General features: G+C 47.7%; 1 protein-coding gene across 1 annotated transcript in view; it reads left to right on the plus strand.

Annotated features, from left to right (window-relative positions):
* The first annotated feature begins 11,400 nt into the window (after nucleotides 1–11,400).
* The window catches only part of DISP3 (dispatched RND transporter family member 3), a 36,160-nt gene continuing 24,207 nt past the window's right edge, over nucleotides 11,401–23,353 (plus strand). Inside the window, 1 exon segment of the mRNA XM_087915129.1 lies at nucleotides 11,401–11,601. Within this exon segment, the coding sequence (XP_087771255.1) occupies nucleotides 11,478–11,601 (124 nt within the window). The 5' untranslated portion in view covers nucleotides 11,401–11,477.

Consider the following 23,353-nt stretch of genomic DNA (forward strand, 5'->3'; position numbering starts at 1 on the left):
ATTTGATTTCTACATTTCTGGATATTTCACCCTCTCCTTCCCTCTCCCTTTCCCGTTTGTTCTTGCTTTATGGTTTGTTACTTGTTTATAATAAAGCCAGCTTACAGGGCAGTTTTACACAAGGCTGCCTGCTGGTGCATGGGTTGGGGGGCGTGGGGAGGGTACCCCAAACCCACCAAGATTAGACCGGGGAGGGAGAGATATTAGCAAGCGAAATGTGATTTGGCATCGTTGAAGGGAAACAGTTGTGTTTTTGCAGAAGTGTTAATGGGGAATATTTGAATTAGACCTGGGGCATTGGGAATCTTTGGATTTCAGCATAAAATCCGTGCCTTTCCCCGGGGGCTGCCAATTTCACTTACTTCGTTCCTTTGGAATCCAGTCCCCTTGTTGTTAGATGCACGAATAAAACACTGCCCACCCACCCCCACTCCCCCTGATCTGAAATAAAGGCTCAAACCATGCACAGCAGGACAATTATGTTGTGTCGTATTTCAACGATATGCATATGATGTTTCCATTCCTCAGTGAAACACTGCAGGAGGGGGGAGGAACACACAGTCTTAATACAATTGTCTATATTGGCATTTCCCAACCTTGGCGATTTGAAGAGGGGTGGGTTTCCACTCCCAGAATTCCCCTCTGGGCGTGCCCCATGCCGGCTAGGGAATTCTGGGAGTTGGAAGTCCACACCCCTTCAAATAGCCAAGGTTGGGAAACCTTGGTCTGTATCTGGTTCGGTTTTCTATTGGGCGGACTGGTTTCCTATTCCCTCCCGTTTCGTTCCATCGTCCTTTCCATTCAGTGGTGGGGTAACTGCTACTGGTTTAGCTCGCTCCGGCCCGAATCAGTAGCAAAAATTGCTCCCGGGTCCGCAGAACCAGCTGAGAGGGGGAAGAAGAGAAAGTGCAGGATTGGCCCTCCCACCTGCCCTTGCGCTTCTCCCTTCTATAGCCTCTCAGCTGATTGGCCCTGCAGGCCTCAGCTGGGGCGGGGAAAGCCGCGTGGGCACGTTAGGTGTGCGCGCCATCACTGAACCAGCAAAGGAACAGGTGGGATCCCACTGCTGATTCCATTCCATGTTCCATTCCGTTCCATATTCCCTTCCATCCGATTCGATTCCATATTCCATTCATATTCCATTCCATTCTGTTCTATATTCCATTCCATCCCTTATTCTATTCCTTATTCTATTTCTATTTTTTTTCTATTTCTATTTCTCTTCTATTTCTATTTCTGTTCTATTTCTATTCTATTTCTATTTTTTCTATTAATTCTTTTATTTCTATTTCTATTCTATTTTTATTTCTATTCTATTTTTATTTCTATTCTATTTTTATTTCTATTCTATTTTATTTCTATTCTATTATTTCTATTTCTATTCTATTTCTATTTCTGTCCTAGTTCTATTTCTATCTCTATTCTATTTCTATTCTATTTCTATTTTTTCTATTAATTCTTTTATTTCTATTTCTATTCTATTTCTATTCTATTTCTATTCTATTTCTATTCTATTTCTATTCCATTTCTATTCCATTTCTATTCTATTTCTATTAATTTTATTATTTCTATTTCTACTTCTATTCTATTTCTATTTCTATTCTATTTCTATTCTATTTCTATTCTATTTCTATTCTATTTCTATTCTATTTCTATTCTATTTCTATTATTTCTATTTCTATTCCGGCAAAAATGTTTTTGAATGGAACAGTGTTAAATACAGGAAGCCCAGGCGAGGCTCTTCCGCTGTGGTGCAGCCCTTCCCATGAAACACACCAAGGTAGGAAAGGCCACCAATGGGCCAGTCTCGCCCAACCTCTGGAGCAAAGGCTTTGCAGGGAAGGACGAACCGCCTCCCTCTCTTCCAGTTCTCCCTTTTTGCTGCTGCTGCCGCTTTCCCCCCCAGGAAGTCAGTTTTGATATGTTGAGGTCAACGGTCCAAGTAACAATGTCCAAAACAGACAACTCTGAGACAATCATCTTCTCAAAGTTTCATTTATTAAAGATGTCATATTGGCACGTCTGGGAAAAGCCGAATCTGAGAGTTCCGGGTTTCCCCTTCCTCAAAAGAGAAATCAAAGATCCATCCACCAGTCCATCTCAACGGTCCGATCAGGTCTTCGTCCCATCTGGAGACTATCCCCAGTCACTCCCCTCCAGGTGTAGGGTAACATGTCCTTGACTCTTCTAGAAAGAATGTTGTTGTGGATATTCATCCGCAGCTCTTTAAAAAAAAAAAAAAAACTCCCAAATTCCCAGGCACTAAATGTGGCAGTCTAGAACCTCCAAGGGACGCGGTGGCTCAGTGGCTAAAACGCTGAGCTTGTCGATCAGAAAGATCGGCAGTTCGGCGGTTCGAATCCCTAGCGCCACGTAAGGGAGTGAGCTCCCATTCCTTGTCCCAGCTTCTGCTAACCTGGAAGTTCGAAAGCATGTAAAAAAAAATGCAAGTAGAAAAATAGGGACCCCTTTGGTGGGAAGGGAACAGCGACGTTCCGTGCGCCTTTGGCGTTTAGTCAAGCCGGCCACATGACCCCGGAGACGTCTTCGGACAGCGCTGGCTCTTCGGCTTTGTAATGGAGATGAGCACCATCCCCTAGAGCTGGAAAACAACTAGCACGTAGGTGCAACTAGCATGTAGGTGCGACTAGCGTGTACCTTTAGCTCCACAAGCGACATGGCTTCCCAGGCTGACAGTTGCTTTGAAAGCACACAGAAGTATCCACACATGCATTCTTCCCCAACTAGTTTTTTTTTAAAAAAATGATATGCTCAGAACTACCGTTCCCAAGGCAACTGTAGTTCACCTCTTTTAAAAAAAATAAAAATAAAATAAAAACACCATATTAAAGCAGTTGAGGGATGATTATGAAATGAGAGCTGAGACATCCAAGGAGGGAAGAGAAAAAAAACAAACATATGAAGAATGGTTACAGGAACCGGGCATGGCTGGTCTAGTAAAGAGAAGGACCAGGGGAGACAGGAGAGGAGGAAGGGGTCAAGCTATTCTCCAAAGCCCCCAAAGGCCAGACAAGGAATAATGGATGGAAACTGAACAAGGAGAGATTCAACCTGGAAATAAGGAGGAATTTTCTGACAGTGAGAACCATCAACCAATGGAACAGAAGTTGCCTTTGGAAGTTGTGGGAGTTTCATCCCTGGAAGCTTTCAAGGAGAGACTGGACTGCCCTCTGTCAGAAATGGTATAGGTTCTCCCGCTTGGGTGGGGGGTTGGACTAGATGACCTACAAGATCCCTTCCAACTCTGATTATCTGTTGAAGGACCAGCAGATGTCAGATTGGAGCGGGAAAAGAGGGAATAGAGTTCAGAATATGAAGCATCATACAATCTTCAACCCCCCCTGTGACCTTATACAGGAGGAGAATTTGCCGGCCGAGTTTTCATCTTTGGGTGATAATGCACGAAAAGTAAAATTTCCGGGGACTGCCAGCATGTGGGAATTGCGTCAGGCCGCTGAGGTTAGAAAGATCATTTGAGGGCCAACGGGATTCTCAAGAAGGCACCGAAACATCTTATATGAAACATTGCCAATTCCCCGCTGTGACTTATCTTTTTCCTCTATATATTTTTGCAAGGCTGCGGTTTGTTTTTTGACCACCCAACCCTCTCCAGAGTGATGGATAACTCCCTCTTGTGCTCAGATGAAGCTGTTTTAGCCACACACACACACACAAAATCTGCCCCTTCCAACTTGGCTGTCAAAAATCGAGAAAATTAGCCAGGCAGGCCTTGTAGAACGGCCATCAGTAGCAATCTGAAGGGGAAATTGAAACAATTTTTGTGGGGCGGGGGGGGAATCACGGTTCTGGTAATTAACAGATTTTGTTAATCAAGAAATATGAACGGCTACGAGCCACAGCTTTTGAGACAATCTCCTCATTTAGCTCTGATTAGCGCTTCTCCCCATCGGCCACCCTGCACATTTCTCCTTTCTGTTTTAATTGCAAAGCCTTGGCACAGAATTAAGAGTCGTGATGAGCAAATATAAATATACAGACATACACACCGTTAATACTTGCACGCATCCATACGTAATTCTACCTGAGCCTCAGAGAAACGAAACCTTTGGGTAAAAAAGCAGCTGGGCTGCCGAGCTTTCCAAGACTGCCTTGTGGCTCTCGTTTAAAAAATAAATAAATAAATTTTAAAAACCATCTCATTGTTTGAAACTGGCTGAGAAAATTAGAAGGAGGTGATTGTTCTTTCCATCTCTTGTTCAGCCTCAGAGGATTTTCCCAGGATCCTTTGCGGATGATGGACAGTACCAAAATTCCAGCAGTCTGTCAGGGGCTGTGTGTGTGTGTGTGTGTGTGTGTGTGTGTGTGTGTGTGTAAGGGAATTCATTTATTCAGTCACAGAACATCAAACATAATTCCCCTCCCCTCCCCAGATGTAGAATATTCCTTTCTGGGGTGGGGTAGGGGATATTTTAAGGGTCTGCATCTCAACGGCAAATCTCTGTGTGTGTGTGTGTGTGTGTCTTTCACCTGAATATTTCAAAGAACAAGCCCACCAGAAGTGCAGTACCAGGTGAGTTAACCAACTGTCTTTTTCCCCCTAAGCCTGAATTTTGTGAATTATGGTTGTGAGAAGCTCTAATCGTTGTTGTGTTGTGCAGCGTTGTGCCTCCTTCCTCGCCAGTAGTGGGATTCAAAATTTTTTTTACAACTGGTTCTGTGGGTGTGGCTTGGTGGTCGTGGTGTGGCTTGGTGGGCGTGGCAGGGGAAGGATATACTGCAAAATCCCCCTTCCTTCCCCACCCCCCCTAACCTGCTTTCCAGCTCCATTCTCCTGGGCAGGGCAACCAAAGGAGACTCAGCCGATCAGCTGGGATTTGATGGGAGGAAGAGAAGAGATGGGATTGGCGGGGCCAGTCAGGGGTGGTATTGACCGGTTCTCCAAACTACTTAAAATTTCCACTACCGGTTCTGGAGAACCGGTCAGAACCAGCTGAATATCACCTCTGTTCGTTGCCCTTCCTTGCCCCTTGCACACAGCACCCAAGTTGAAGACGATTAGCACGAGCAGTTGCAGATCTCAGGCATGGAAGAGGTTAAATATTACAGCACCTGGGAACTGCGGGGGAAAAATATATATATATATATATGTATTTGGCCCTGTGAAGACTCAGCCAGCAGGGATCCCACAGGGTCAAGGAAGGTTTCAACACAGCCACGTCAACAATCTCTTTCAGATGTTGTTAGCAGATTCAGCCAGGAGCGGACCTGATTTGCACTAATCAAGGCTGCATCAAATATTTGCTTTTATGTTCACCTAAGGCAACACATGCAAAAAAAAAAAAAAAAACCAAAAAAGTGGGGGGGCGGGCAAGGGAGGGAGTGTTTCACCTCCTTGGGCCGCCAAGCGGAGTGGGAAGGACGGACGGAGCTGAAAGCTGGCAGCCTGTGGATTAAGGCCCATGAATATGGATGATGCTCTAATTGGCTTCTCTAGGTAGTCCAAAGGGGCTCGGGGGGCCTAGGCTTCCAGACTTAATTGTTGTAGACAATTAATAACTTGGATCGTCTTAATTCCATATTGCTCTCCACAGCTCATTAGAAAAGCAAGGAAAGGTAACCCTCCAAATGAACCGGGCACCGTCTTCGTCTGCTGCCAAGAGCGAGGCACACGCCACAGAAGTCTTCCCGTTGGAAAAATCCAGAGGGGAACAGAAGACCGGACAAATCTCCGGAGGAAACAGCAGTCCAAAATTTTGCAGGTTTGTCTCGAAGGAAAGTTCGCATGGAGGGTGGGGGATTGCATCGAAAAAAACAACAACCCTGCACTGCCCTAATCCGGATTAAGGATTGGGATCAGCTGGGGGGTGGGGGGAGAAAGGAAGAAACCCACCTGCCAATCGGCAAACTGGATGAAACAGTGTGAAATACGCCAACAGCGGAGAGAGAAAAGCGTGGGTGGAGGTGGCATCAAAGCCTCACGTCTGAGAGGCGGCGCGAGGCCGTCCGTGGTGCCTCCTCCGTTCAGGAAAAAGACCCTGCGCCGGCCGAAGTGGGGCTGAGGGCAGGGAGTGAGGATGTCAAAAGGGAGCTTGCAAACCTGGGGTGAACAAGGGTTCGAGTCTAAGGAAGGCCGCTGGTGGATCAGCGCGAAGGAGGTCGCGACGTGGAGCAGCGAAAGCAGAGCAGAAGGATGGTGCCCTTTGCGGAACCCGGAAGGAATCCGAAATTGATGGGAAGGGAACGTTCCACCCTCCCACCTCACATTCCTTCACTCCTGGCATTCCCAGTGGGTTTTAGAAACCGGTAAGAAGACTCCAATCCCGCTTTGATTGACAGTTCCCTGCAGGTGAGCATCTGTCAGGAGACTTCCTGGGCTGCTGAAAGGCCCAGCTGCTGTATAGAAGGACGTTGAACACCAGCAGGAGATGCTGTTGTTGTTTTTACCTCCTTCCACCTGCAGCCTAATTTAATTCCTCTCCCCGCCCCCTCCTAGTTTTAGAGAGAAAAACTGTACTTGGAAGGTCTGAGGAAATCAAAGGGGGCTGAATGTTCACCTTTTAATTTTCTGTTCTTCACAGTTCTGCAGCAGTCACACCTTCGTCTTTTTGAGCGGTGGCAGAAATAGAAGTAGAAATGAGGGCTAGAACCTTGAGCTCCAGGCAAATTTAACGGGAGCCTTGGATGCTTGGATTTAGAAGTGCAGATGCCCCCCTTGTGGAGAGATGCTGAATTGCGGGTAGAACCCTCCGTTCTCCAGCCTGGTGCCCTGGCTGGACTTCAGGTCTCTGAATTTCCTAATCAGTATTTCAAACAGAGAATTCTGGGAATTGGGGGTCCAGCACATTTGGAGAGAAAATCAAGTACAAAAATACTTGGCAAGGGTAATTAAATACATCAAACTTTCACCTAATCTTACCTAGCTCAATCCTCTTTAACTGGGGTGTAAAGGCTAAGACCCTAGTCCTCATGGTTCTTGTTAAAAGGAATACTGGAAGCATAGTCTTCCTCTGAGTTGAGCATTGTGCAAGCAAAGATACGGATGGGCAACTTAGAAATGTTGGGGAATTATATTTGGGTTTCTGAACAAGGTCAATCCCACATTTGATGAAGTTGGCCTGTGGAGATATTTTACAGGTTTCCACATAGAAGCCCTGCCTTCTTCTCTTTCACTTGGAGTGGCATCGCAAAGAAGCTGCAGGAAGCTTCAGCTCAGAGAGGCAGTGTTAGAAAGTCTGTTCATATATGTAGCACCACACCGAACAAAGTACTGTCACCATGTGCTTTACTGCTCAACCATACAACTGTAACAGGAAACCAGAAGCTCTACTTAGAACAAACGAGCATAGAGTGTATATATACACTCTCTATATATATACAATGGCTGCCCTGGTTTGCTTGACCCAGGCACCTCCCGTGTTGGGAAGCACCCCTCCTCTTCGCCTTTTACAGCTGTCCCTGCAGTCTTCCCCAGGAGGGAAACTCCTTCCTTCTCTCACCCCTGTAGCTGGGAGGATAAGGTGAACATTCCTGTCTCACATTCGTGCTAGTCGTTACCGACTCTAGGGAGCGGTGCTCATCTCCATCACAAAGCCGAAGAGCCAGCGCTGTCCGAAGACGCCTCCAGGGTCATGTGGCCAGCATGACTAAATGCCGAAGGAGCACGAAACGCTGTTAAACCTTCCCTCCAAAGTGGTACCTATTTTTCTACTTGCATTTTTTTTTTTAAATGTGCTTTCAAGCCGCTAGATTGGCAGAAGCTGGGACCAGTAACGGGAGCTCACTCCGCCTAGGGATTCGAACCGCCGAACTGCTGACCTTTCTGATCGACAAGCTCAGCGTCTTCGCCGCTGAGCCGCCGCGCCCCTTATGGCTAGGAAGATGCACCGAGCCAAAAAAAACCATTCATTCATGGCTTCGTCCCGATGATGGGAATACTGCTGAGCCCTTGCAGAGCCAAAGCACAGTCGGGAGCTGGACTCCCAATGCAACAGCTAGAAAGAGGGAGATTGTGCTTTGTCGCATTGTGCGACTCCTCCTTGCGAGCCCCCGGTTCTGCCAAGCATCCCCCAGCCTTCCTTTACAGTGCAAAACCACAACCCTTTCCAGAAACGGCTCCCCGAAAGCTATTAAGCTTATTTAATTGCAGGGAGAGGGTGAAAAAAAAATGCCATCTCAGCTGGGATTCTTAATGTCCTGTGCATTTGTCGTTTCCCTTGCGTTTATCCCGTCCCCTGATCTCCCCCAGCGATAACTTTGGAGTGCCTTTCCTCTCCCTTGCCCTCTGGTGATGGTACCGACTTGGTCTGTAACGGTTTGTCTTGGGAGTATAAACTTATCTGTCTCGCGGTGGCTGGCAGGATGAAAAGGACACCTTATTTCTTTCTCAGATTATAAAAAACAACAACCCAGAAACAAACATCATTTCCAGGACAAATCTACAGCTTCGAGCTTCAGCGTCAACAGAAGATCTCTTGCTAATGTCCTCAAAATAAAAGCTGGACCCCTTGCCCAGCCCCAGGGAAGTTGGGTAAGGGTCTAAGAGTCACCGGGAATTTTTTGGTTTTGGTTTTGAGATTGAAAAGGGTTACATATTGGAAACCAAACAAGGAGAAACTAAACCAGAGATTTCCTAGGACAATTAAACCAGTGGAACAGTTCGCCTTCAGAAGGTGTGGGTGCTTCATCCCTGGAAGTTTTTAAGGAAAGACTGGACAGCCAGTCTAGGCTAGGTCCTCCTGCCAGAGCAGGGGGTTGGACTAGAAGACCTCCAAGGCCTCTTCCAGCTCTATTCTGATTTGGGCAAATGGGAGCAGCGTTTTCCAGGCCCAAGTCGGGCAGGGCTGAGGTTGCTTTCTCCAACCTAGGAAGGCTGTTGATTTATTTCTGGTTTGTTAGCCTTGTTCTTAGAATTGATCGCTGTTTTCCTTCCCGGCTGGGTGGCTCGGCTAACTTGGCTGAAATTATCCCACTCAATGCTTTCCCGGTTTGCTTATTTATTTTTTCTTCTCCATCCAGCATAGGTTTGGCTGCTGATGCTTTTCGGAAGGATCTTTGATCACCGGGGACAATAATGCCCACGTGTTTGTGTGTGTGTGTGTGTGTGTTTAATGTGCACCAGGGATCGTTAAGAGAAGGCAATCGGGGTTTTTTTGTGGGGCGGGGGAATGAGACACGGTGCAGAAAAACCCTGTTTCTCCCCTTTTGCAGTAAGATTTGCGTTCCAAGCAGCGGAAGGAGAATTAGAAACAAGTGCAGGAAATGCGAGGGATCAGGTGCTATTGCCGTTAGATTGAAACTGCCTTTTTGCAGCTGGGAACTTCTGCCAGCCAGGGGCTGCCCACCCCCCCACCCCCAAATATTATGTCTCTGATCAATCATCCTGCCAACCAGGGGCTGCCCCATCTCCTCATGTTTTGTCTCCAGCCGACCCAAAACAATCCTGCGCCCGTTGGCTTAGAAGCTCTGCCTTGGCTTTTGGAGTCCCGGGTTGCAGGAAGCTTCCAGCTGTAGCCACAGTCTACCTCTGAATGAGTAGCACTTAGTCCTGGGTAGCCCAAGGACCAGGCCAAGAGGGTGTAATTGCAGGGAGGTCATTTCAGCAGGAACGAGACCACCAGAAGGGAGATGCTTCCCCCATCGCGGCTACTATAAGCTGTGAACCGTTGTTGTTTTTTTCGTCCCGCAGAGCCACCCTCTGTCGAGTGCCGAGGGCGGCTGGACTCTGGAGTTATTGGGAGAAGCCCCCTCTGTGCCTCCTTGGCTAGCCTGTGTCCTCTTCCCCGATCTTTCTTCTGTCCCTAATTCAAAAACGGACAACCTGCGGTCCTGAGAACTGCCGGATCCTGGGTGAGTGGGGATAGAATTTATGCCAGCTGTTTTATTTGTAGCTCAGGGTTGACAGGAGGCATCCTTGGTGCTGTAGGAGCTTGGCTGTTTCCCTTGCAGACGTTTCATGGCCCCAACTAGGTAACACCCTCAGTGCTAGCCCTGGTTGTGTTACCTAGTTTGAATCACGAAACCTCTACAAGAAAACAACCAAGCTCCTACAGCACCAAGGACCCTGGGCTGTACTATTATTATTATTATTATTATTATTATTATTATTATTATTATTATTATTATTATTATTATTATTATTAATCTCCTCTTGGCTGCTTTATAACCTCTCTCTGCTACCTTTTGGCCCCGATCTCCACATACTGTGCTGTCCCACCTGTCTCAACTCCCTTGGGATGCCCCGCCCTGCCTTCTCCAGCGCCCGCAGGTGAGATGCGGTGCCGATCTGGGAGGAAATGCCTTGTCATGCACGTGATTCAAAAGAGGCCCCTAATTTTGCTCACAAGCCAAGCTGGATTGGGGTGGGATGGGGGGGGAGAGAGGGAGGGTTTAGGGGACATCGTGGCTCCCGTCTCCCCAGCCCCTGTTGCAATACCCAGATATTTTCTACGCAAACCCCTCCCCTCCATATCAATGCATCCGAGCGTGTGGTTACTGGCCTGGCATATCTGCTTGGGAAGCTGTGATTCCCCCCCACCTTCAGGCTGACTGGATTCCCTGGATTGTGGGGGGAGACCTGCTCTATCGGGGGGTAATTTGTGGTTGCAACGGGGCAGCCCAAATCCCTGCATTTCCCCCTCCCCTCTTACTGGAGGAGGACGTTGGGTGGAGTTCTCCCAAGGGTGGGTGGGCAGCCTGCGTTGCTATCCTTGCTCAGTGCTCCCTTCGATCCCGAGGGAAGTGGATCCCAATGGAGGGATCCCCCGGGGGGGCTGGGGCAGAGGGGAGGGGGAAATCCTGCCTTCCGGACCCGTTTGGGGAGTGGGGGGGGTCTTCCCCCACCACAAGCAAGGGGTGGGAGGAAAAACGATCCTCCCGTTTCTCTCCAAATACACCTGATGGGGAATTGGGGCAAGTTTTGACCACGGCCGGTCTTCCTCCCCTCCAAACTCAACTCTGGCCTTGGGGGTGCGGGGTAGGGGGGGCAAAGCATCTTTCCCGTCCCAGCCTGCCGGGCACCCTCCAGGACTACAACTCTCCAAAATAGTTGGCTCTGATGGGAAGCGGAGTCCTCCCAACCCGGCGGGCGCCCGGTTGCAAAAGGAGAGCCGGTTTTCCCGTCTCGCTGCTCTCCCTCCCCCCCCCCCTCCTTTTTAAAAACTCCTTTTTGCCCCCCCCTTCCCTTGGCGTGGTCTCGCCCTCCCCTCGCCCCTCCGATACTGTACAGCACCGGATTGTACCATCCTGCCTCCCTGCCAAGGGGGAAAGAGCAGGGGGAGCCTGCATACATCCGCGCCCAAAGCGAGTGCCGGCGCTGTCCAAGGTAGGGAAGAAGCGAGGGGGGGCGCGGGGAGGGGAGGCAAAAACCCCCCAAATTGCTGCTGCTGCTTCTCCTTACCCCGTTTTCCCCCCCACCCCCCACCAAGTGATGGTAGCAGCCTGGCTTTCGCAAGCACCAAGCTGCCCAGGCGGAGTATAAAGGGCGGGCAGAGGCGCGGATGGGACTTGGCACGCTCGGCAAGCGCTGCTTCAGCGGTGTGTCTCCGGGGAAGGGGAAGATCGCCGCCAGCCACCTGCCCGGCAAGAGGAGCCGCTTCCTCCGACCGACTTTCTCCCGGAGAGGTAGCCGCTCTTGCCCGCCGAGCTGCTTTTTGCAGACGCGGGAGAAGGTGGCGGGCGCCTTTTCGGTGCCAGCTGCCAAGCATGGCGCACTGTTGGAAGAAGGGCTGCCTTGTTGGCGGCAGCGGGGAGAGACCCCTGATGGTGCCCAGGGGGTGAATGTTGGTTTGGAGAGGTTGAGGGTATCCTGGTTACCACTGTGCGTGCGTGAGAGGTCTTCCCCTAGGGGTTTTTGGGGGTGGGTGGGTGGGAGAGAGGCTTGGTTATCTAGAGGAGCCAGACTGGAGGGGGTTTTTTGGGGTGGGTGGGTGGGATGGGGGTCTCTGTTTTGGAGATGCAGGCTGAAGACCGTTGATGCTTCCTTTTTTTTTGCTGCTAGCCAAGAGAAAGTGCTCTTCAAACTGGTTGTGGGGGTGGAGGAGTGGCGGGCATAAAAGAGCTCAACTTGGTGGTAGTTGTGGTCTTTGTGGTAGCTCCTGAATTCCTCAAAGTGGTTTTATGTGTGTGTGTGTGTGTGTGTCTGGCAAAGCACCACTTTTGGAGAGACCGTCCCAGCAGGATCAATGGTATTTTTTTAGAATATTACTATTCTTAAGTTGTTCCTAATTTGTCTGCTCGGGAGAAATCCATTTTGACCTTCGTGTATATGCACGAAATTCAAAATTGGGCAGAAATGGACAAATTAACTTTGGCATTAAAAATAAAGACACCTCAATATACTACAACAGCTGGAACTGCTGGTACAAATGGATAGACCAAAGATAGACTTCACGCTGTAAGGCAAAGAGGATAGGATAAATCCATAGTAGTGATACACAGATATATGTAAGGATTAGGTGCCTGTATATGGCATAAATTAAGGATTAAAAAAAAAAAAGAGGTCGTACAAACTGTTGAAGATGAGAATGTTTTTCATTGTTTTCTATGTTTTCTTTCTATTTTCTTCTCCCTTTTTTTTCTCTCTTTTTTTCCCCATTGGTGTATGTGTTGTCGGTTTGTTTTAATTGTAAAATCAATAAAATTTATTTATTTATTAAAAAAAGAATATTATAGAAGAACAGAGTCGGGAGGGACCTTTGGAGGTCTTATAGTCCAACCCCCGCCACCCTGGTTCAAGGAGGAATCTCTACACCGCTCCAAACCAAAGGGTTAGCCAATTTTCGCCGAGGAAGTGAGGGTTGCCAGGCTCAGACGGTGCCCAGCGATTCTCCCAGTTCAGCAGAGTTCCCATTCCAAAAGTCTTCGTGGTCAGACTCCGACGCCTGTGTATTTTTTTACAAGGGGTGGTAAAAGGAATGAGAAATGGTTGAAGAAAGAGGAAGGGGCTGCCTTTACCGTGAAGAGCAACCCTTGAGCCCTTCTTCGCGCCCCTCGATTCAAATTCTCACCCTGGAACGCTTCAAGGGAAGGGGCCTCCTAACTTGTTCCCGTCGGAACAGAGGCTGGAAGGAACCCTGGAGGTCATCTAGCCCAACCCCTTGCTCAAGCAGGGAGCGCCTGTACCACTTCACACCAGTGCCCGTGTCCCGGTCTCTTCTTAATGCATTAGGGTTGCATGCATCCCCGACGCAAAGATTCTGCGGAAGGAAGCCCAGCCAGGTGAAGTGGGGTTGTGGGATGACCTGGGATTGTCGCCTCTTTGTTCGGCTTCCGTGGTGGGGCTGGCTAATTCGGACCTTCCCAGTTTGCAGCAGCTTCATCCAGCAGACAAGGGTGGATTTGGACATCGGGATCACCAAGGCGGTTGGCCAAGATCCTTGAGTCTCTAGCTGGAGATCTTAGGGCAGAAGTTGGATAGAAGGAATTAGCCAAGCAGAGAAAAGTAGGGATGCTTTTTCCTTGCATAAGAGCTCAAGGATCAGTTTTAGGGCTTTAGGATTTCCCTGTTGTCCAGTGAAATCCTGGCATTACTCTCTCTGTGTGTGTGAGTGGGGGGGCAGAAAAAGGGGGGGTGGAGAGACCGAGACCTGTGTAGCAGGTGGTAATTGTGGTAACACTTGGAACTAAGTTTGGCTGCTGGAGGAGGCAGAAGGAGGCGAAAAGAGAATGGCGCTGATTTGAAGGCTGCATCCTGGGCTTTTAGTGGCGGCTTTGGAAGATGTCATGGGAAATCTTGAAGACTCTTGACTTGGGGGTGGACTGTACCAAACTGGAGGTCCTCCTGATAGAAAATGTGTTTTAGAATTCTACAATTCAGGTTTGGGAAAGGAAAGGAGGAAGGGAAGGGAAGGGAAGGAAAGGAAAGGAAAGGAAAGGAAAGGAAAGGAAAGGAAAGGAAAGGAAAGGAAGGAAAGGAAAAAGGAGAGGGGAAGAGACGAGAGGAAAATATCTGCCACTCTTGACTTCCTTTAATTTTTAATTTGATCCAAACTCCGCAGAGGAAATGAGACAAGACAGATTCAGCCCCACAAATAATTCAAAGTCGAAACAAGGAAGAATTTCCTGGGAGAACAATCAACCCATGGAACAGAAGTTGCCTTCGGAAGTTGTGGCAGCTTCATCCTTGGAGGCTTTTGAGAGACTGCCATCTGTCAGAAATGGTGTAGGGTCTCCTGCATGGCTAGAGGGGTGGGTTGGACTAGATAACCTACAAGATCCCTTCCAACTCTGTTAAAACAAGAAGTGGCTTCCGCGAAGGAGCCCTGCAGCCACGCCAAAGCCTTTTCTGCTTTATCCAGGTGTGGTTCCCCTTCTCTTGGGTTACCTGAAGTCAGTTCGCATCACTCACCTCAGCTGCCTTTACGGCCCTCAATTCTGTCTAAAGGGAGCAAGCAAAGTCCCTTGTGCTATTTCCTCAATACAGCCCAGCATAGGGAAGATCCTCGCTGTTGTAGCCTTGGAGCCAGGTGTGTAGGAGTCTTATCGATAAACAGCAGGTAGAAACGTTTCTGGCCCTACAATGGTGACTCCTTTTCCGAAGGCTTTGGCTGCAAACACAGCAGCAGCGGCTTTTCAAATAAGGGTGTTTTTCAAACCCTTGTTTCCAGGGTGCCGCAGATCACCCCAAGGGACGAAATGTGTCGTTATAAAGTTAAAGGGATTTGGCTTAGTTAGGATCGATCCCTTCCTTATTCTCAGCCTCCCCGGCCTGGCATCTGCTTTCCCCTTAAAAGCAGCTAGGATAAGGCACGTAGGAGTCCCTGGCAGGCAAATGCCTCATTCCCACTCTGAGACGAAGCGACAAAGAGTTGTGAAGTCAATTCTCGGCTGTGGAATGGTGGTTAAAAACGATGCGTGGGCGTTAAGTGTACGACAAGGTGTTTGTTTACCGAATGCATTTGAAAATCTTCTCTTCCCACCCGCCATACCCGGGCTTGCAGAAACCTGAGGATGGTTAAGTCTGCGGAGATTCTCCATTCTCCGGGTTGTACTTGTTCCAAAGGGTGCTTTTTTTGTCAGGGTTCCAACAATCCCTCCTCGTTCAAAGCAAACGTCGCTTAGCGCATCTCAGAAAAAGTAAATTGGTTTAATAGAAATTGCCAGGTTGGCTGCTTGGCTGGGTGCAGCCGGTACTAAATCACATCAGACATTTCCCCCTTTGACCCTGGTCTTTGACCCTGGATGGGACTTCTCCAATAGGACACATCCGTCTCCAAGAGTCATCCATCACGCTCTCCAATCACCTTCTTATGCTCCGACAACTTTAGGCTGCCAAGTTGATTATCTAGGCATTTCAAGAATGCCTCGTTTTCCCACGCTCCCTTTTTTTGACAGCTAAAAAGATCAAAGGAGTGTCTTTTTAGCTGACCCTTTTTTAAAAAAAGAGGCAACTGGACTTTCTGTTTTTTTCTTTTTTTTCTTTTGAAGACATTTCGCTTTTCATCCAAGAAGCTTCTCCCACTCTGACTGGATGGTGGGGAAATGGAAGGACTGATATTCCTTGCGGACAGAGCTGGTCATTTGCGTCCTTTTTAAAGGGTCGTTGAGGCCACTTGGAGGTTTATCTGTCTCCTCAGAGTCACCCGGGTGGGGCTTCTGGTTCCTGTAGTCTGCAATTTTTTTCCCCTCTTGAAATCCATTCCTTCTCCCACACCGTTCCAAGGGAGTTTCATCCCAAATTGTACAGCTAAAAGTCTGCAGAGATTCTTAAGTCATCCAGGTTGTAGTTGTCCCAAAGACGCTTTTTTCAGGAGGCAGTTGGATTTTCTGTTTTTTTCTTTTCTTTTTAAGACATTTTGTTCCTCATCCAAGAAGCTTCTTCAGCTCTGACCAGATAGTGAGGAATGGGAGGATTTATATGCAAGATTTATGTCTGCAAGGAATATAAATCCTTCCATTCCCCACCATCCAGTCAGAACTGAGGAAGGAGGAGAAGCGAAAGGAAAAAAAACAAACACCTTTGGGTCAAAGGAAGGTAAGGCTGTCCGTTGCCTTTGTGGTCGAAAGGCCCGTCAGCAGAGGAAAACTAGAAGGGGAGAAAGGAGGAATGAAAGATCGCCGGGTCTAAAAGTGACAGAGCTCACTTCACGATCATGGCCAGATTTAACATTGAGCCGTCGTGTGAATCGGCACCGTGAGCAAATCCAGCCACCTGCTGTGTATTCAGGCAAGCTATGATTAGATAAGCTTTGGCTTAGTATCTCAGGAACAATCTGACAGGACGGCCCTGCTAAGCTTTGACGGAAAAGAAACGGAAGGCAACTGGCTTCTCTCTTTAAAATACGAAGGTTCTCTTCCCCAATTTAAACTCGACACTGCCTCACTCTTTCAAACCACTCCTTGTAAGCCTTGATTTATAGCCTAGCTATCCTAGGCCCCAGATACGCTCTTCCAAAGATGGCGCCGCTTACCCAAAGATCGTATGAGCAAATCTCGTAGCAGCATCACGCCTCTGGCCTCGGGTCTCTCTTTTCTTTCTTTCCGGTTGTGCTTTGATTTTTCAGGTCTAAATTCTCTTTTCTCTCCCAAGTTTCTTCTCCTGTTTTTAAGTGTCCCAAAGGGGCTCAGAAAGGAGGGTTTTCTTTTTAATTCTGTGTGCCATTTGGAGGGGATTCAAGCGAATGAATTCCCATTTAGAGGAGAAGTGGAGGATTTCTCACATCCTGCCTGGCTCTTTGGTTCTGTTTTTTGTTTTTCCTAACACCGGACATTTTTTTCTGCACTATTTGGTAAAGTTTGCGAGATCTGCTGATGCCAGCACCTTCCTGCTCCTGCTCTTCCTCCTCCTCCTTGTCTCTTCCTCCTCTTCTTCCTCACCCTCTTCCTCCTGCTCCTCCACATCTCCTCCTCCCCATCCTCTCCTTGTCTTTCTCCTCTTCCTCCTCCTCCTCTTCTTCTTTCCCTTCCTCCTCCTCGTCTCCTCCTTGTCCTCTTCCTCCTCCTCTTCCTCCTCCTGCTTCTCCACATCTCCTCCTCCCCGTCGTCTCCTTGTCTTTCTCCTCTTCCTCCTCCTCCTCTTCTTTCTCCTCCTTCTCTTCCCCCTTCCCCTCCTCTTCCTCCTCATTTTCTTCCTGCCTGCTCCTCTCTTCTCCTCTTCCCCCTCCTCCTCCTCCCGCAGGCCTGCCTCTCATCTGGAACCTGTTTGCCCTTCTCTTTGCAATCCCTATTAAAGCCACAGCTTTATTAGGCCACTGGGAGCTGATTGGATTTTTTTTTGTCGAGGGCTCTCCATTAGCTAAATTTGCTAAACACTCATCCACTCGCCCTCACACTAGCAGCCTCTTAAGGGGAACCTGGCATTTAGACAGTGTGAGCACCCAGATCTAGCCTGGGAAAAGCCTCCGCAAATGGCTTAAACCAAGGGCCAAAAAAAACCCTTCTTTTATTTTTTTGGGTAAGGAGGCTGTAGCTTCCAAGGCTTATCTGTGCAGCAATAAATCACTCCTCTGGTCTTGTTGGTAAGCTGCCTTTCAGGTCCACCCTGGGCCAGCGCTGCCTTTAGCTTGTGTTCAATCAGCCAAGGGTAGAACAGAACAACCGACCGGCTTGGGGAATCCCCCCCACCCTTAAGGGAAATCCCACCCTTAAAATCTAACCTGTGTTCCCCTCCGGCCAGTTTCACCATCCCCTTGGATTTAAGATTGGAGCGAGCGAAGAACATCAGGGAGGCTTCTATTTAACTTGTATTTTTTTCAGCCACAAGATCCTTCCAAAGGGAAGGGGGAAATTCAGGCAGGGGTAGCAGGATTTGTTGAGTTTCTTCTGTCCTGTTTTTGTACACAAGGCTTTGTCGAAGAACATCGTTGCTTCCCCGAGCCGATAAATAATTTTCTCCTCTTTGGGGATGAGAGAGACTGATTTTTTTTTCCCCCACCCGCTCTCGGGCACTGCAGAAGTTTAAAACCAGCTAATGAAGCTGTTATTCGAATCAGCCTGAAAAATCCTAAGGAGGCTTAAAGCAATGACGGCTGAGTCAATTTGTGGCTATTGTGGAGGAAGAAATTGTCCAAGAAATGTCCAAGAAATTGCCGTGTGTGTGTGTGTGTGTGTTGCATGGCTGAAGGGGAAGGGGAACCAGACTGCCACGCTCAGCCTGACTCCGGAATTGAAACGGCCCCTCCGGATCAAGCCCTAAGCGTGTGTTCACTGGTAGACTGCCTCTGCCCTTGGAGGCTTTGCAGCACACGGCAAAGGTTACGAGCCTCTTCCGAAGACAAACGCCTTTTCAAAGACGCCTATTTTTAAGCCGGGTGCCGGCCACCAATATCCCGCAATAAGCATCCCAGGCGGACATTGGTTTGTTGCTTCTTTTATGTTATTTTATTTTATTTTATTTTCCTCCTCCTAGATGAGCTACTGGATGGATTGTGGGACTTCTGACTGGATGGGAACACGTATTCCCTCCTGGATTCCTGCCTCTCTGCATCTCACACCTCTCTGCCTGACTCGTTTTCTCTCTTTGATTACAAAAAAAACCCCACAAGATTATAAAAGCATCTTCCCCCAGCTATCTTGTTCCGGTTCGTTGCATCTGTTTTTTTTCCTTAATGGCACAAAAACCTCTCCTTATTTTTTTCCACGGGAACTGCTGGATATTCCTTGCCTGATCTCTATTTTCCTCCCCTTCCTTTTTTTTCCCCTCTGACCTTACAGGGTTTTTTTTGGTTTTTTGGGGTGGAGGTGGGTGGGGTTTTTGCTCTTACACCAAAAACCTACCTTTTTGTACTGCACTGCCTATTTACGCCAGTCCCCGGTGTTATTTTTTAAAAAAATGTTTCTAAGGCTTGATGCAGCCTTTCCTATCTGGTGTGCCATATTAGCAAAGGCAGATGGAAGTTGTAGTCCAACGCGTTTGGAAAAATCTGGCGTAGGTTGTGAGAAGAAGAGGAAGAGGAAGAAGAGGAAGAAGAAGAAGAGGGGGAGGAGAGGAAATGGAAGAGGAGGAGGAGGAGAAGAAGGAAGGAGAAGGAAGGAAAAGGAGGAGGAGGAGGAGGAGAAGGAGAGGAAGAGGAACAGGAAGAAGAAGAAGAAGAAGAAGAAGAGGAAGAAGAAGAAGGGGAGAAGAGGAAATGGAAGAGGAGGAAGAGGAGAAGAAGGAAGAGGGAGGAGAAGGAAGGAGAAAGGAGGAGGAGGAGGAGGAGGAAGAAGAAGAAGAAGAAGAAGAAGAAGAAGAGAAGAAGAAGAAGAAGAAGAAGAAGAAGAAGAAGAAGAAGAAGAAGAAGAAGAAGAAGAAGAAGAAGGAAGAAGAGGAGGAGGAGAAGGAAGGAGAAGGAAGGAAAAGGAAGAGGAGGAGAAGAAGGAGAAGAAGAAGAAGAAGAAGAAGAAGAAGAAGAAGAAGAAGAAGAAGAAGAAGAAGAAGAAGAAGAAGATTATTATTATTATTCTCAGATTGGTTTCTGGTTTTGGTCCTGAAATTATGACGCCCACAAAAACCGTTTTTCGTCATGCTGTCATTGCCAATCCGTTTCCCCCTCGACTGTCTGCAAGGAGAGAGAGGTGGCTTTAGCCGGGGTGGGCAGTCCTTTACTTCACAAGGTGAACGCATGCAAAGACAGAATGACAGAGTTGGAAGGGACCTTGGAGGTCTTCTAGTCCGCCCCCCTGCTCAAGGGAGGAAACCTTACTGTTCCAGACAAACGCCTGCCCAGTCTCTTCTTAAAAGCCTCCAGTGATGGGGCTTCCACATTTACTGTTCCCTCTTGTCCTGTCTCCACGTGCTTTGGAGCAGGGTTCTCCAACCTGGGCCACTTTAAGCTCGGAGGACTTCAACTCCCAGAAGTCCCCAGATAGTAAAGCTGGCTGGGGACTTCTGGGAGTTGAAGTCCTCCAGGCTTAAAGTGGCCCAAGTTGGAGAAACCCTGCTTTGGAGAATAGCTTGACTCCCTCTTCTTTGGGGCAGCCCTTCAGATATTGGAAGGCTGCTATCATGTCACCCCTGGTCCTTCTTTTCATTAAGCTAGATTTAAATTAAACTAAATGAAATTAAATTAGAATTAAACCCAATTCCTGCAACCGGTCTTCGTACGTTTTCGCCTCCAGCCTGCTAATCAACTTTATCGCTCTCCTCTGCCCTCTTTCCGGAGTCTCAACATCTTTTAAATGTTGTGGTGACCAAAGACAGTAGGGTGTAGTGGTCCGAGCGGCAGACGTTGCTTGGATCAGAGTGATGTTCAGCACGCAACCTGCAGGTTTTTTGCTGGAAGTGTGGACCGAGGCCTCATTCTCTCGAGGCGGAGGGTGGCGGGGGGTGTACTCCATTTCCGAGGCCTGCAGCCGCTTTGTCTTCCGAATTCTTCAAAGTTAAGCAAATCGTCTTCACACGCTCAGCTTTTTGCTTTCGCCAGCAACCTGCCTTCTCGGACAAATGGCTTGGCTCCCTATTTCTTCCCCTCCCTTCCTTCAAGGTTTTGGATAGCGGAGTTGGCTGTCTTTGGAGGCCTCAGTCACCTTGTCCCTGTGGCTAATTCTCCGGCCAGGAGAATGAATAACCTGGGGTTGTAAATCCCCAGGATGGGGACAAGATCGACTTCCCCCTGGACTGAGTGGGCCCTAGAAACCTTGGCGTATTTCATCCTGGAAGCATCACGTGTTCCGCCTTCGACAGCCAGGACAAGCTCGCTAAATTAAATGCCTCCCGGCACCAGGATCGGACCGAATGCAGAATGTGTTCATTTTGTTGGAGGGGGTGGTTTGCAATACCACCACTACTACTACTACTAGTACTACTACTTCTACTTCTTCTTCTTCTTCTTCTTCTTCTTCTTCTTCTTCTTCTTCTTCTTCTTCTTCTTCTTCTTCTTCTTCTTCTTCTTCTTCTTCTTCTTCTTCCTTCTTCCTCTTCTTCTTCTTCCTCTTCTTCTCCTCCTCTCCTCCTCCTCCTCCTCCTCCTTCTCCTCCTCCTCTCCTCTTCTTCTCCTCCTCCTCCTCCTCCCCCCTCCTCTTCTCCTCCTCCTCCTTCCTCAACCCATTCAAGGCTGTCTCCAGCCAGCCTGCAGTTTGAGAGCCTGGGAGGGAAGAGGCCAGCTGGCTCACCTGCAGCTTCGGATGCGAGGGAGAAGGGTTGCCAGCGCAAGGGTGGAAACGAGATTTGAGGTAGAAGGGAACCGCGTGCTGGGAAGGGGTGGGGTGGAGGCTCTTGGCGGTGAAATCTCCAGGCTGATCTTGCCCAGTCGGACAAGCAGCTGACTTTATAATTTAGAGAAGGGTTGGCGTTGGTTGTGCTTTGCACCACTTTTGTGTGTTTTGCACCAGCCTCTTATGCATCCCTGGAAAACGAGTGAGCTCTGGAACGCAGAAAGAAAGCTAATTTTTCTTTCGCCTCATTCTTATCAGTAGTATTTTGGGAAACCCCAGATATTTATGGCTTTGCAGTCCATTGGGCATGCTTGATGAAACCTTTCCAGCCTTTGCTGGCAATTTACGACGGGTGACGCAAACAGAAACAGTTCCTCTTTTCAAGGAGGGGACCTGGCAGGTCTCCTGAATATTTTTTTCCCCCTGTCCCTTCTCTCTCTCTCTCTCTTGTTTCCAGCAAACGTTTCCCCTGTGCCCCAAAAGAAAGCACGTAAAAATGACCGAACGCTAGCTGAATTTCAAGCAGAAAACAAATGCTCTCTCACTGGAGGCTTTTAAAAAGAGACTGGACAGCTACTCGTATGAAATGGTATAGGGCACTGGTGGGTAACCTTTTGGGGCTTCTGTGCCAAAAATTGTGCAATGCGCTCTCGTGTGCCAGCACCCAGAAGGCAATGCTCGCAGCCCCCCTATATGTGCAATGTGCGCGATTCCCCCACCCTTATCTGCACTGCGCCTCTTTGCTGATTTTCGGCCTGTTTGAGGCCTTTTTTGGCCTGCCAGAGGCTTGAGGGATGCCTCTGCAGGCTTTGCAGGCCGAAAAATGGGCCCCTTTAGTCACTTCTGGTATTTCTGGAAATACAGGAAGTGATAAAACGGGCCTATTTTTTTCATCCTGCAAAGCTTGCAGAGGCATCCCTCAAGCTTCTGGCAGGCCGAAAAAGGCCCCAAAATCAGCTGGGAGGTGTGCACGCATGCACACTGAGATAGGCTTGCTTGGGGCTTGTGTGCCCACACAAATGGCTCTGCGTGCCATAGGTTCTCCATCACGAGTATAGGGGTCTCTGGGGGCGGGAGGTTGGACTGGAAGACCTTTAAGGTACCTTCCATCTCTGTTATTCTGTTAAGTTGGAGACACATAAGGCACACAAAAACATGCATAGATATAGCTAAACCCAGGGAGCTTGATTTCAAGGGTTCATACCAGAGCATGCCGTCATGAATGGTTAAGATCTGAAATATTTCAGCTGTAATTTTTCTCTTTCTCTTTTCCTGGGCATGATGCGTGCGTCCTGTGGAATTGAGTTTATTTCTGAGAAGGCAAACAAAAGAACATCATATTTTTGCTTTTTGTTTTCCCAAATTTTGTTCTTGACTGATTTATTTGATTCTTTTTGTTAGTTCTTATTGTTCTTGTTTTTATTTTTTGTTTTAAATATGATTTTACATTGTGTAAGCCGCCTTGAATCGCCATGGATGAATAAGCGGCAATATAATTCAAATAAATAAGTAAGTAAGTAGATAGGTAGATGATAGATAGATAGATAGATAGATAGATAGATAGATAGATAGATAGATGTTAGATAAGTAGATAGATAGGTAGATAGATAGATAGATAGATGTTAGATAGATAGATAGATAGATAGATAGATAGATAGATAGATAAATAGATAGATGATAGATAGATAGATAGATAGATAGATAGATAGATAGATAGATGATAGATAGATAGATAGATGTTAGATAGATAGATAGATAGATAGATAGATAGATAGATAGATGTTAGATAGATAAATAGATAGAGAGTTGGATAGATAGATAGATAGATAGATAGATAGATAGATAGATAGATAGATAGATATTTGTGGGTCTTCCAGAGAAGATTGGGCATTAAATCCCATCATCCCCGGCCGCCAGCTGTGAGGCTAATGGAAAGTGTGTTTAAGGGTATATATCTGGTGGAATTAAGGCCAGGAGAAGAGATTCCACTTTAACGATGAAATTTACTCTTTTTTGATGTATTAATCAATTGGAATAGAGCTGGCAGGGACTTTGGAAGTCTTCTAGTCTAACCGTCCCTGCTCAAAAGCCAGAGACAGGTTGATTCTCCTTGATTAATTTCCACCCATTGTTTCTTGTCTTGTGATGTTTTGGGAATTAAATTGACTCCCCCCTCTTCTTTGTAGCAGCCCCTCACATATTGGAACACGCTGCTATCATGTCATTCCTAGTCGCCCTTTTTTTCTCTAGACTAGCCAATACCCCAGATATGCAAAAGAAAATTCGATTTGTTGTCGTTCTC

This window comes from Pseudonaja textilis, chromosome 18, assembly GCF_049901715.1.
Source record: "Pseudonaja textilis isolate UNSWEBS1 chromosome 18, rPseTex1.2, whole genome shotgun sequence".
In the NCBI taxonomy this organism is placed as follows: Eukaryota; Metazoa; Chordata; class Lepidosauria; order Squamata; family Elapidae; genus Pseudonaja; species Pseudonaja textilis.